Genomic DNA, 12,012 nt, shown 5'->3' with positions numbered 1-12,012 from the left:
CCAAACAAGCCAGTTGCACTGAGTGGCTCCAGGACACTGGAGGGGCAAAACTGGGGACTTGAGGAGCTCTGAAACATAACAAAATTTGCCTTGAGATATTTCCTAATTCTAAGACTAGAGAAAGGCTAGAGGCTACAAATATGGAAGCCTCAGTGTTTGTAAAGCAGAGCAGGGGTTCAGGCTGACGTTGCTGGCAGTTAGAACCCAGCACCCATAAGTGGGAGGAGGGCGAAGGCTCAGGTCTCCTTACTGGGACCAAGAGGAAGCATGTAGTTAAGTGTTAAGATGGCAGTGGGGGGGGGGGCTCGGGAATAATTCAGGGGTGGAGTGCTTGCCAAGCGCAAGCCTGCATGAGGCCTTTGGCTTAATCTTTGGAACCATGGCTTAGGAGATGATGTTGCAATGTAGCTTCCATCCTGGTTGGGTTAAGGTGACTGGTTCTCTTCTTGTCTAGTAGAAGGGGTGGCAGTCAAAATAAAATCTAGAGACACTGTAAGTGTTTATGTATTAATAAAGTTTTGGAAGGCTGGGGAGATGGCTCAGTGGGTTAAGACTCCTTTGGGCAGACGGGAACCAACTTCATAAGTTTCTGAGAAAAGCTGGCTTTTTTCTAACCACCTGAAATCCCTCTGTAGTCCAGTTTAAGCTTATTTTGAATATTTGGACAGCTTAAGATCTAACGATTGTCTTCAGTTCCAGCATTCAAGAGGCAGAGGCAGGCAGATCTCTCTGAATTCAAAACCAACCTGGTCTACAGAGTGAGTTCAAGGACATCCAGGGCTACACAGAGAAACCCTGTCTTAAAACCAAAACAAACCTAACAAATAGAAAAAGATGGGTAGACAGTTCTCTCCACCCTTTACATAGGTCCCCGGGATGGAATTCATCATGTTGGTAGCAAATACCTTTATCTTTTGAGCAATCTCACCAGCCCCTCTTTAGTTGTTTTTTTGAGAGTCTTGTGCAGACTAGGCTAACCTCAAACTCCAGCTATTCTTGCCTTAGCATCCTGAGCTGTGAGATTACAAGTAGGAGCTAGCCCGGCAGTGGTGGCACATGCCTTTAATCCCAGCACTTGGGAGGCAGAGGCAGGTGGATTTCTGAGTTCGAGGCCAGCCTGGTCTACAAAGTGAGTTCCAGGACAGCCAAGACTACACAGAGAAACCCTGTCTCGAAAAACCAAAAAAAAAAAAAAAAAAAAAAAAAAAAAAAAAAAAAAGAACATAGGAGGCATAGAGAAAGAAAAGAACAGACAGGAATCTTAAATACTTAAATAACAGTCAAGGATGACCCAGATTTGGTAAAAGATAAGTATATATTTGAGATGCCTAATAAGTTCACCACAACAATTAAGTTTATATCTAGTCAGGCATCGTAGTACACACCTCTAACCCCAGCACTCAAGGGGAAGGTAAGTGGATCTCTGTGAGTTCGCGGCCTGTCTGCTATACATATTTCTTAGACCAGCTAGGCATACACAGTGAGAAAGAAAAAAGACCATATCTAGGTATATCACAGTCATACTCCAACTAACAGCAAGAGCAAATGTGCTGCTTGATGCTTGATTTAGATGCAGGCATCTAACCCAGGGCCTTTCAGATGCTGAGCATAGTCCTACCCCTGTTTACCACAATCCAACCCTGAGAGCAAAAGCCACACAGCACACACAGAGGACTTGCAAACAGCTGTACTCAGGAGTTCACAGGTCAGAAGTGAGCTCACAGCTGCTTTGCCATACTAAAGAGAGAAAACATTCAGAATCCCATGTTCGTCAAAAACAGGTCTAAAGCACGAAGCTAAAACACACTTTCATAGACAAGAAAATAGAGGTAACTGTACTGGGAGGAAAAACAGGAGGACACCTTTCTTTTCCATCTTAAAGGGTCTTGTCTATCACATTTGTGACAAAAAACAGAGGTCAACCAGATAATGCACAGTCTGAGAGCCTTTGGATTGGAGACCCATTGTGCTACCAATTTTTGCTCTTAAGTGCAATGGAGTAGGGACAGAATGCAGAAATGTGATTAATTGGACGTGACAGGTCTGAGTAACAGAAGCAGCCTGGGGCAGAAACACAGTAAGGCCTGTCTGCTCATTCCAAGTCTCTCCATTGCTGCATTCCTTTCTCCCAGCTAAGGAGCAAGACCTCTGGAGCAAGGGTCTCAGTTTCATGACAGCTGTTACAGGAGAGGCTCGCGGTAGTGAGAAGATTATTCTTCTGCTTTATGGCTGGCTTTGGGGAAAAGAAGTTCTGCTCTCTGTGATCTATCTTGAGGAAGAAAACTCTGTGGCCTGCCTTGGGGGTCACGATGAAGGGTGTGAGAGAGAAGAGGGGGCTGAAGAGACATTCTGCTTTTGAGGCCTTCATTTTGGAGTCTCATTTTCTGAGTCCTCCTGATACTGTTGCTGGCTCTGCACTGTAAGTTATTTGGCCAGACAGGAAATGAGAACTGATAAAGTCAGGCCCTCAGGAATACAGCGTACTGACTCATCCTAAGGCTCTGTGCTGTGTGACTGATCCATGGATACGTAAAACATTTGTCCCATCAACTCCAAGAATTTATTGAAGTTCATCTTTTTTTGGTTTGTTTTTAAACAGGGTCTTTCTACTGTAGCTCTGGATACCCCAGAACCTGCTGTGTAGACCAGGCTGGCATTGAACTCATAGAGATCTGCCTGCCTCTGCCTCTTGAGTGCTAAGATTAAAGGCATGTGTCACAATGTTTGGTCCTCAAGTTCATCTTGAATGAAAGGAGTTTATTAAGGGTCACCTATGGAGACCCACAGGCAGCTGCATTTTTTCTGAAGTCATCAGCCCCATTTCCTGGAGGAAGCGCATATGTGTTTTTTAATTAGTTTACTTATTTGGTGTTTGTGCATGCATACTGCATGTGAGTACATACTATGGGTGTGGGGGCATGTCAGGGGCATCTCAAGTGTGGTGGTGGTCAGAGGACAACTTTCAGGAGCTGAATCTCTCCTTTCACCATGCCAGTCTTGGGACTGAACTCAGGTATCAGGATTGGTAATAAACCCACTGAGCAATCAATCTTGATGGCCCAGAAAGGCCTATTTTATGTGAGTCTAAATGGTGAGCTGGCTGAGCAACTGAGGACCACAAGATGGCGAGAACTGACTCCTAAAAGTTGTCCTTTAGCTATGTTAAGACAAGAGAGACCTGGCATGCATTAAACACAGGGAAAGAGAAGGAATAGGCATACACCAAGTGTAAAATGAAGGTAAAATTAGGAAGCCTAACAGGGTGGTGGGTGGACCTGGGAGGACTGAAAAGTGAAGGTGATCAAGGTGGATTATGTGATATTTCCAAATAATCAATAGAAATATGTTTTAAAAAATCATCCTTTAACCTCCACATTCTAGTGGTTGCTTGGGCACCCCTTCCCCACCCATCATGCATTCACACACACATGATGCATGCATAAACATTTTTTTTTTTTTTTTTAAAGGAAAAGTGCAGTAAATGGCTGCAAATCTAGGTTCAGAGCGCTACCTAGTGTTAAAGTGCTAGATGTGATTGCAGGCTCAAACAAAACCAGAGACTGGGATAGTTCTAGGACTCTGCTGGTCTCAACAAGCACTGTCCTACAGTGGGAAGGATGGCTGCGTTGCTGCCCTCTGGCACATGGGAAAGCTAACTGGCGGCTTGCTGTAAGACGGAGCTACTCTGTTAGGATTTAGAGGAGTCTCATGAGTCCTGGGTTCAGTTCCTAGTGTCTCAAAGCAAAACAATTCCAAAATACAAATGGCATCAGGACAGTAAAAGGGATGCCCCTATGGCTACTACAAATAATAAAGACCACAGAGAATATGTGAAAAACTTCACAGCCATATTTGAAATTTTATTTTAAAGAATGGGAAGCTCCTGTAAAAAAAAAAAAACAGTGTATCTCAACCTTATTCAAAAAGTACAAAATCTAAACTATTTAATACATTAAAAAAATTTTTTTTTCCGAGACAGGGTTTCTCTGTATAGCCCAGGCTGTCCTGGAACTCACTTTGTAGACCAGGCTGGCCTCAAACTCAGAAAACCACCTGTCTCTGCCTCCCAAGGGCTGGGATTAAAGGCATGTGCCACCACGCCCAGCTGGGGCTCAGTTTTATTTGTGGCTTACTAAAGAAAATTATATAAAAGCACGGCTATAGATAGAGCTCAGTGGGGAGTGTTTGCCTAGCAGCCCCATGCTCTGAGTTAGACCCCAGAGGGCAGGAGGGCAGGTGCATATTCTGAGGTTCCTGCAGGTTACTGACTTAGTCCGCGTCCACTTTTGGTACCTATGCTGTTGTGGCATCCTGACATGAAACAGCATCATTTTCTTAACCAGCCAGGTGATATTAAGGCTATAGATTATATAATCTGTTGACAATGAGTAAACTTTTCACTGTAGCATGAGAGCTATATGTGTATAAAATATCTAAATATATAGGCAGAGTGATTTAAGACCGTTATTTACAAAACAAGCAACTGGCCCACCCTCCTTTCCTCTGGGGCTCAGAGCAGGGGTGTGTATAAAGGTAGTACAGATGGAATGCAGGGACCAGGGTTTTTTCCATCACCACACCTTGCCCTGGTCCTTGCTAGTGGGAACTTAAAATTCCATTTAAGACCTGCCAGAACATTGTGACACCCACTTGAAACCCCTGTACTGGACGAGAAGCAGAGGCAGGAGAATTTGAGGCCTGCCTAGCCTACATAGGAGACCTGTCTAGCCAAAGTAAACCAGACTTGAATAAGGCAGTGGAAGGCACAAGCAGAAGTGAAGGAGGCAGGAGATCAGAGGTGGGGGGTGGGGTGATGGAGGGAGGCTTCGACTTAAACTATTCTCCCGGGGTGAGGAATCGCTTCAGGTCTTTGAGAAACAACAGTTGTTACTGCCTTTATCCACACTCCTACTAGCTAGGGAAATAGCACTTTCATTACAGGTTAGTTACTCTCTCCAATTATTTGTTGTCTGGCTGCCATTCTCTAAGGGCTGACAGCTAAATTAATCCGAGTCTTTTCAGACATCTTACTCTTCCACCCTCCTGCCTGCAACAATATGCTCTTGCTTCGAATTGCGGCCAGGGTTCATTCATAGCTCAAGCTTGTTGGAAACATTTCTCAATTTCCACCTGGGTAGAAGCTGTCTCTTTTCAACACCCTTGCACTTTTGGGTCTCAGGAGAATCACATTATAGCACCGCTGTTTTCATCTGTACTCCTAGAAAGGACATTCTATCTTCAACGGTTTTGGTGTTTACACAGGATTTTATTGCGTCAATAGGCCCAGGTAAGCCTTGTGCACGATAGTGGCATGGGGTGCTCTTTTAAAAAAACATATGCAATAGAAAAGAGAATGGTGGGCCCAGGGCTGATCCTCCAACTACTCGGCCACACCGGGCCACTAAGGACCAACACCATGACGCCGGGGATGGAGAGAGTTCAGCTGGAGAGGTGATCGGGTCTCCTGAGCTCTCTCTGCCTTCCTATAAAACTCCATTCTCCCTCAAGACCTCAGTAGGTGGTAGACGACGAGCGCTGTTCCGTGCAAGGGCGCGGCCAGTGGGGTAACCATAGAGTAGCTCCGGCAGGCAGAGCGGCCAGAAGACCGGGCGGTTCGGTGCCGCACTTCCGGCAGCGCCGCATTGCTCCGGGCGCTGCAGTGTACGCAGTTTCCATGGGGACTGAACATGGCGCCGCGAGGTGAGACTCTGGAGGTGTGTGTCTCTGCCCCTTATCCCACGGGTACCTGCCAGCCCCCTCCACCTCTGTCTCCAGAGCTCGACCTAATCCCCCATTTCTAAAAGTTGGGGTCTTACTCTTCACTTGTCTAACTCGGGCTTGGGTTCCTCTGATCACCCCGAGTGCCTGCATGGGCACTCGGATACTGTCCCCTTAAAAATCCCTGGCTGGCCCTATTCTGGGATGGCTCAGTTAGGAATCATCCGGCCTTGGACAGAATTGGTTTCTGTGCCTCAACTTCCCCTTCAGAAGTGACAGGGTTGAATATTTGAGGTGCCTCTCAGCTGTGATTATAGCTGAATTATCAGAGAAGTCGACGTCAAAGTGATTCCTGAGAAAGGAGGTTGAAGGCAGTTCCCTCCACATCAATACTCTCTTCATTAGCCATCAGAAGTTTCTCCCTCATTCACAATAACCTTGTGTTTTCTCCAGATTACAAAGAACCATCACACAGAACGGAGTAGAGCTCCAACTGCCCTACCCATTCTTTGTGTTGCTTTTTTTCAGATAAAAGATTGTCCTCAACCCCCCTGGAAGTCCTGTTCTTTCTGAATGGGTGGTACTATGCTACCTATTTCCTGCTGGAGCTCCTTATTTTCCTATACAAAGGTAAGGCTGGGCCTAGCTGCCTTCGCCCCAGCAGCCCTTTTCCACTTTAGCATACTCCAAGTACCTTCCATCTTCTGGTCCCAGCAGCATCTCCATTGCAAGGCAGAAGTCTCTCCAACTAATGGCTTTGGAATGATTAAATAGGAAGTCTTTCAGCAAGACTTGAGTTTGAGACATGTGGATTTCTCCATCCCAACTCTTTCCCCATCTCTCTTTACTAAAATATTCAGATCTGTGTACCATTATAATTCAGTCATTTGGCAGAGTCAGGACTTTGAGACTTAAAGCCTGTAGCTGTAACAATCTATACCTTGCTGATTCATGAGAAGTTAAGACTATATATATATATTTTTTTTAATTTTATTTTTCTCCATCCTTGCCCCTGGGTGTGTGGCAGTCCTCGTGGGAATGTGGGGGCTGTTAGCTGGTCTTTGCATACTCTGGCTTTCTCACCTGTAGGTCTCCTGTTGCCGTACCCAACAGCCAACCTGGTCCTGGATGTGGTGATGCTGCTTCTGTATCTTGGCATTGAAGTAATACGATTGTTTTTTGGTGAGTGTTGTTCAGAAAATATTTCCATTGCTTATGAGACATGCTGGAGCCTGTAACTTGATTAACAAGACAAAGGACCTAGGCTCACTATCAGAGTAGATCTGGTAATGTATACCATTGAGGCTGTGTGTTTGTGAGTGAGGCTAGAAGCTGGCAGTAGCACTGACCTTAGACCATTCCTTCCAGCTGCCTGACTGCCGCAAGAGTGCCTGCTTCCTCTTCTTGCTTTGAGAGAGGAAAGCAGTACATTACTAAAGAGCTTGAGATCCCCTCCACTTCTCTAAACAAGGATTTCTCTAGAAGTTTCTAGACACGAGAGAACAGAGCAAAGCTGCTGATTACTTAGAACATATCATCCTAGTGTTAAAATACAAACCCAAGGGAGAGAATGGTAAGGGACACTAACAGTCAATTCACAAAAGTCATTATAGAGGATCAAAAACCTTGCTAAGGTGAGCATGGAGGCACATGCCTTTAATCCCAGTACCCACAAGCAGAGGCAAGGGGATGGCTATGCATTCAGTTAGACATAATGAATTCCAGAGCAGACAGGGATGCATAGTTAAATAGATCTTAAATAGATCCTAGCTTAAACAAACAAACAAACCAACCAAAAAAAACAACAACAACAAAAAAAAAACAAACAAAAAACCGCTGGGCATGGTGGCGCACGCCTTTAGTCCCAGCACTCAAGAGTCAGAGGCAGGCAGATTTCTGAGTTCGAGGCCAGCCTGGTCTACAAAGTGAGTTCCAGGACAGCCAGGGCTATACAGAGAAACCCTGTCTCAACCCCTCCCCCCCTCCCCCCCAAAAAACAAAAAACAAACAAACAAAAAACTTGCCAATGTGCTCAAACCTGGTAAAGAAGCAAGAAAAATAGGTAACATTTTTGTTTTTTTACATATTGGCAATAGTCAGAAAGATTTATACAGTACAGTATCAATATTTGGCTTTTGAAATACATATTTTTTTAATTAAAAATTATTTTTTTATGTCAATGGATATTTTGCCTATGTATGTCTGGTGCCCACAGAGGTCAGAAGAAGGTCTTGGGCTAGAGGTGCCTCAGAGGTTTAAAAGGAATTTTTTTTTTTTTTTTTTTTTTTTTTTTTTTTTTTTTTTTAAAAGGAATTTTTTTTTTTTTTTTTTTTTATTTATTTTATGTAAGTACACTGTAGCTGTCTTCAGACACTCCAGAAGAGGGAGTCAGATCTTGTTATGGATGGTTATGAGCCACCATGTGGTTGCTGGGATTTGAACTCCGGACCTTCGGAAGAGCAGTCGGGTGCTCTTACCCACTGAGCCATCTCACCAGCCCTCAGTTTTCTTTTCTTGATACAGATTCCCTTTGTTCCCTGGGTAGAGTCAGAATGGAAACAGGGCCTCTGGAGTAAATGACTTTAACTATGTAATGCCCTGGTACTTCAAAGTTTTAGTTCAATAGGAGTTAAGTTTGTTTGTTTATTTATTTATTTATTAAAGATTTATTTATGTATGTGAGTACACTGTCCATCTCTTCAGACACAACAGAAGAGGGCATCGGATCCCTCCCATTACAGATGGTTGTGAGCCACCATGTGGCTGCTGGGAATTGAACACAGGACCTCTGGAAGGGCAGTCAGTGTTCTTAACTGCTGAGCCATCTCTCTAGCCCCCAGGACTTAAGTTTTAAAAATAACATTTCCTGCTGGAATATTATTATTATTATTATTATTTTTTAAAGATTTATTTATTATTATACATAAGTACACTGTAGCTGATTTCAGAGGCACCAGAAGAGGGTGTCAGATCTCATAATGGGTGGTTGTGAGCCACCATGTGGTTGCTGGGATTTGAACTCAGGACCTTTGGAAGAGTGGTCGGTGCTCTTACTGGCTGAGCCATCTCACCAGCCCTGGAATATTATTTTGAAATGGCTCAGTGGTTAAGAGCACTGGCTACTTTTCCAGAGAACCAGGGTTCAAGGCCCAGCATCACATGGTGGCTAAAACCCTTTGTAACTCCAGTTCCAGAGAATCTGATGTGTTCTGACCTCCACAGGCACCAGGCTAAACACACATACACAGTGCACACTCATACACAGAAAATAAGCAATAAATTAATAAAATATTCAAATATGACATCCCTACTCAGGGTAATTTTTCTCTGTTCTGTCCATCTGTCACACCAGATACTTCCTGAGGTTGAGGAAAAACCAAAACAAAACAGGCTGAAGCCAGGAAAAGCAGTTAACATTTGCAGGTAACTGTGGGGGCTATTTTTTTATAGGTACAAAGGGAAACCTCTGCCAGCGAAAGATGCCCCTTGGCATTAGTGTGGCCTTGACCTTCCCATCTGCCATGATGGCTTCCTATTACCTTCTGCTGCAGACCTACGTGCTCCGCCTAGAAGCTATCATGAACAGTATCTTGCTCTTCTTTTGTGGCTCAGAGCTGCTGCTTGAGATCCTCACGCTGGCCACCTTCTCCAGGTATTACAGCTGAGGGCTGGATTCCCCACCCAGATAGGGATGCATTGCTCTTAGAAGGCCTAGAAGATGTAGAAAACTGAATTTAAGGGGGTGTCCATGGTAATGCTTTTCTGAATTCCAGTAGGTAGACAGGTTCTGTGTATATGCGTTCTGCATCTGTATATTCATCTTTGTGTATACACAAATGTTTAGGTATGTGTGTGTGCAGACCAGAGGCTGATGATGTTAAGTGTCTTCATAACTTTCTACCTTATTATATTGGAGAGTCTTTCACTTGAACTCAAAGCTCTTCAATTTGCTTAGAGCAGCTAGCCAGCTTACCCCAGGAAACCCATTTCTCCTATGGGTGCTGGTCCTCATGCTTGAGTGGCAAGTACTTTACCCACTGAACCATTTTCCCAGGCCCCAAAGCTTCTTTCCTAAGGAAGATAGCCTAATGGTTCTTTGGAATCAAGAGACATCTAAAATGCAGAGTCCAAGCTAACAGTTGTTAGTCACTAGTCTTTTTTTTTTTTTTTTTTTTTTTTTTTTTAAATGTCCAATGGTGTTCGACCTGCCTGTATGCTTGTGTGAGGGAGTCAGATCCACTGGAACGTGAGTTACAGTTGTGAGCTGTCTGTCACGTGATGCCGAATTGAAGCTAGGCCCTCTGGAAGAGTAGCCAATGTCCTTAACTGCCCTGTCATCTCTCCATCCCTATTCATTGGTCTTTTTAACAGTTTGTTTCTTTTTGCCTTTAGTATGGACAGGATCTGAAGTACAAGAATTCCAGCTGGTAGTCCATCACGGTGACAACACATCTGGTACTTCAGCCACACTTGTGAAAAGTGGTAGGTCGAGCTGACCTGGGAAAGGTTTGTGTGGTTTTTCCTCAGTGCAGACATTTGGGCACTGAGGCCAGTGGCACCATCTTTAAAGCTGGATCATCAGCAGGAGACTCTTTCCTTTTGTTGTAGGGAGGGGCAAGGCTGTTCCCATCTTGGTGTTTCTAACAGCTTCCTAATGATCTCAAGTTCTCTTCTGTGGTCATCATGGCCAGAGCACCTTGTGTGGACCATCTAGTTTTGTTGGGCTTCCAGCAGAACCTGAGCCACAGCACCCTGTGCATGTACATCTGTCCTGTATGACCATGGAGAGCCTCATAATGGTGGGCTCTTGGGCTGATTCCAATGTGTGTTCTCCATGCTGCCCTACCTCCCCCCATCCTGCTCAAAGAGATGGTGATCCAGAACCCATTTAGTAGTTCATAGTAGTATTTTTCTATTCTGATCATGAAGCAAACACAAAATTTTTTAATAAAAGTATTTTCTGATATGGGGCTGGCTGATTTTTTCCCTATGATGCCTCTTTAGATTCCATTTCTTCTAAGTGAGGGCAGAAACTATCCCAACAGTGTTTTCTGAGGCTGTGTTTAGTGGTAAGCTGGGACAAAAAGACCCATGGAGTGTCCCACCAATCCTTTCCTCTCATACCCACAAGTTACAGCCTGAATCCCAGAGCACTGTCTTCAGTTCTTTGGCAAGACTGTAAATGCTCTTCTCTGCAGGTCTCCTTGTATCTAAATTCTTTCCAGCATGGGCTATGCATAATTAGACATTGAAAAGTGTATTCTAAACCTGACCAAGATCTTTAGAGTTAGCTTAAAAGAAACATGAATTAGTCAAAATCTTACTAAAGCATTGCCATGTATTTTATCCCAAGAAGATACTATGAGTAATGAAAGAATCTACTTCAGGAAGCCTTGAGGTCAGTCTCTGTGTCAGGAGGATCCTGGAATGTTTTCCTATACTGCTATCTGTCTATCTATCTATCTATCTATCTATCTATCTATCTATCTATCTATCTATCTATCTATCTATCTATCTATCTAATCTATCATCTATCTATCTATCTATCTTAAGCTTTCTTAAAGCTGTCATTCCTATGGGATCCACAGCCCAAAGCAGTTTTTGTTTTCTCTGTGTCCTTGCATCCTAGTGTCCTTGAGACTCTGATGAACAGAACCACAAAAAAATAACAAAAGGGTCTAATAGGTATTTCCCCGGTGTTTCCATATCCTATCTTATGAACACCCATTTTCTACTTCTTACACTTGCTTTCTATAGCTTTGCTTTGGTTAGTGGCACAGAACAGAGAGGAACCTACTCTCTGTGACTTCCTGACTTTGTTTAGATGTTTATCAATTTTGACTCCTTTCCCAGGAGCACAAATGAACAGAAAGCACTGTGGTGACACACGGCTTTAATCTCTACACTTGGGAGGTGAGTTCCAGGACAGCTGAAGCTACACTGAGAAACCCTGTCTCAAAAAACCAAAATAACAAAACAAATGAACAGAAACCTCAGCTAAGTGGAAGTGACTTATACATTCAATTTTTAAAATGCACAGGGGCTTTAGACTGTACTCCTCCACTTTCCAGGTTTTGAGGCAAGGAAGTAAAGGCACCTGTGGAAATATAAGCCTGTCTTACAAGTCAGTCTAAACAAAGTATAAACCCAGCCAGGGCATGGTGGTGTATATCCACATTGCCATTGAGGATGAAGCTTAATGACCGAACTTGCTGATTAGGATGATAGGATGTCATTTCACCTTAGTTATGTGGATGCTTAGTCTACTGGTTCCCATGGGTGGGTCCTTGTTCT

The 12,012-nt window shown here is 43.9% G+C and overlaps 1 protein-coding gene across 3 annotated transcripts; it reads left to right on the top strand.

Annotated features, from left to right (window-relative positions):
• The first annotated feature begins 5,617 nt into the window (after positions 1 to 5,617).
• Tmem216 (transmembrane protein 216) lies at positions 5,618 to 10,684 on the top strand. Of its 3 annotated transcripts, XR_003844611.1 has the most exons (6): positions 5,618 to 5,700; positions 6,247 to 6,348; positions 6,808 to 6,900; positions 9,169 to 9,370; positions 10,111 to 10,200; positions 10,327 to 10,684. XR_003844611.1 is itself a non-coding variant. In XM_021209123.2 (5 exons), exons 1-5 carry the CDS (start codon positions 5,688 to 5,690, stop codon positions 10,124 to 10,126), a joined length of 426 nt encoding a protein of 141 aa, XP_021064782.1. In that variant the 5' UTR covers positions 5,618 to 5,687; the 3' UTR covers positions 10,127 to 10,684. The 3 variants fall into 3 exon arrangements, 2 of the variants coding, with proteins under 2 accessions (XP_021064782.1, XP_021064791.1); XM_021209123.2 differs by having other exon boundaries at positions 10,111 to 10,684; XM_021209132.1 differs by having other exon boundaries at positions 5,650 to 5,714; positions 10,111 to 10,684.
• The last annotated feature ends 1,328 nt before the right edge of the window (positions 10,685 to 12,012 follow it).

This window comes from Mus pahari, chromosome 1 (assembly GCF_900095145.1).
Source record: "Mus pahari chromosome 1, PAHARI_EIJ_v1.1, whole genome shotgun sequence".
Lineage (NCBI taxonomy): Eukaryota > Metazoa > Chordata > Mammalia > Rodentia > Muridae > Mus > Mus pahari.
The sequence above is the reverse complement of the archived record's forward strand: the minus strand, read 5'-3'. Positions and strand labels throughout refer to the sequence as shown.

Excerpts from the sequence above, each read along its gene's own strand:
- Tmem216 (XM_021209123.2), top strand. Across the intron at positions 6,349-6,807 it reads CCTTATTTTCCTATACAAAG|GTCTCCTGTTGCCGTACCCA; the intron begins GTAAGGCTGGGC and ends TCTCACCTGTAG. Across the intron at positions 6,901-9,168 it reads AGTAATACGATTGTTTTTTG|GTACAAAGGGAAACCTCTGC; the intron begins GTGAGTGTTGTT and ends ATTTTTTTATAG.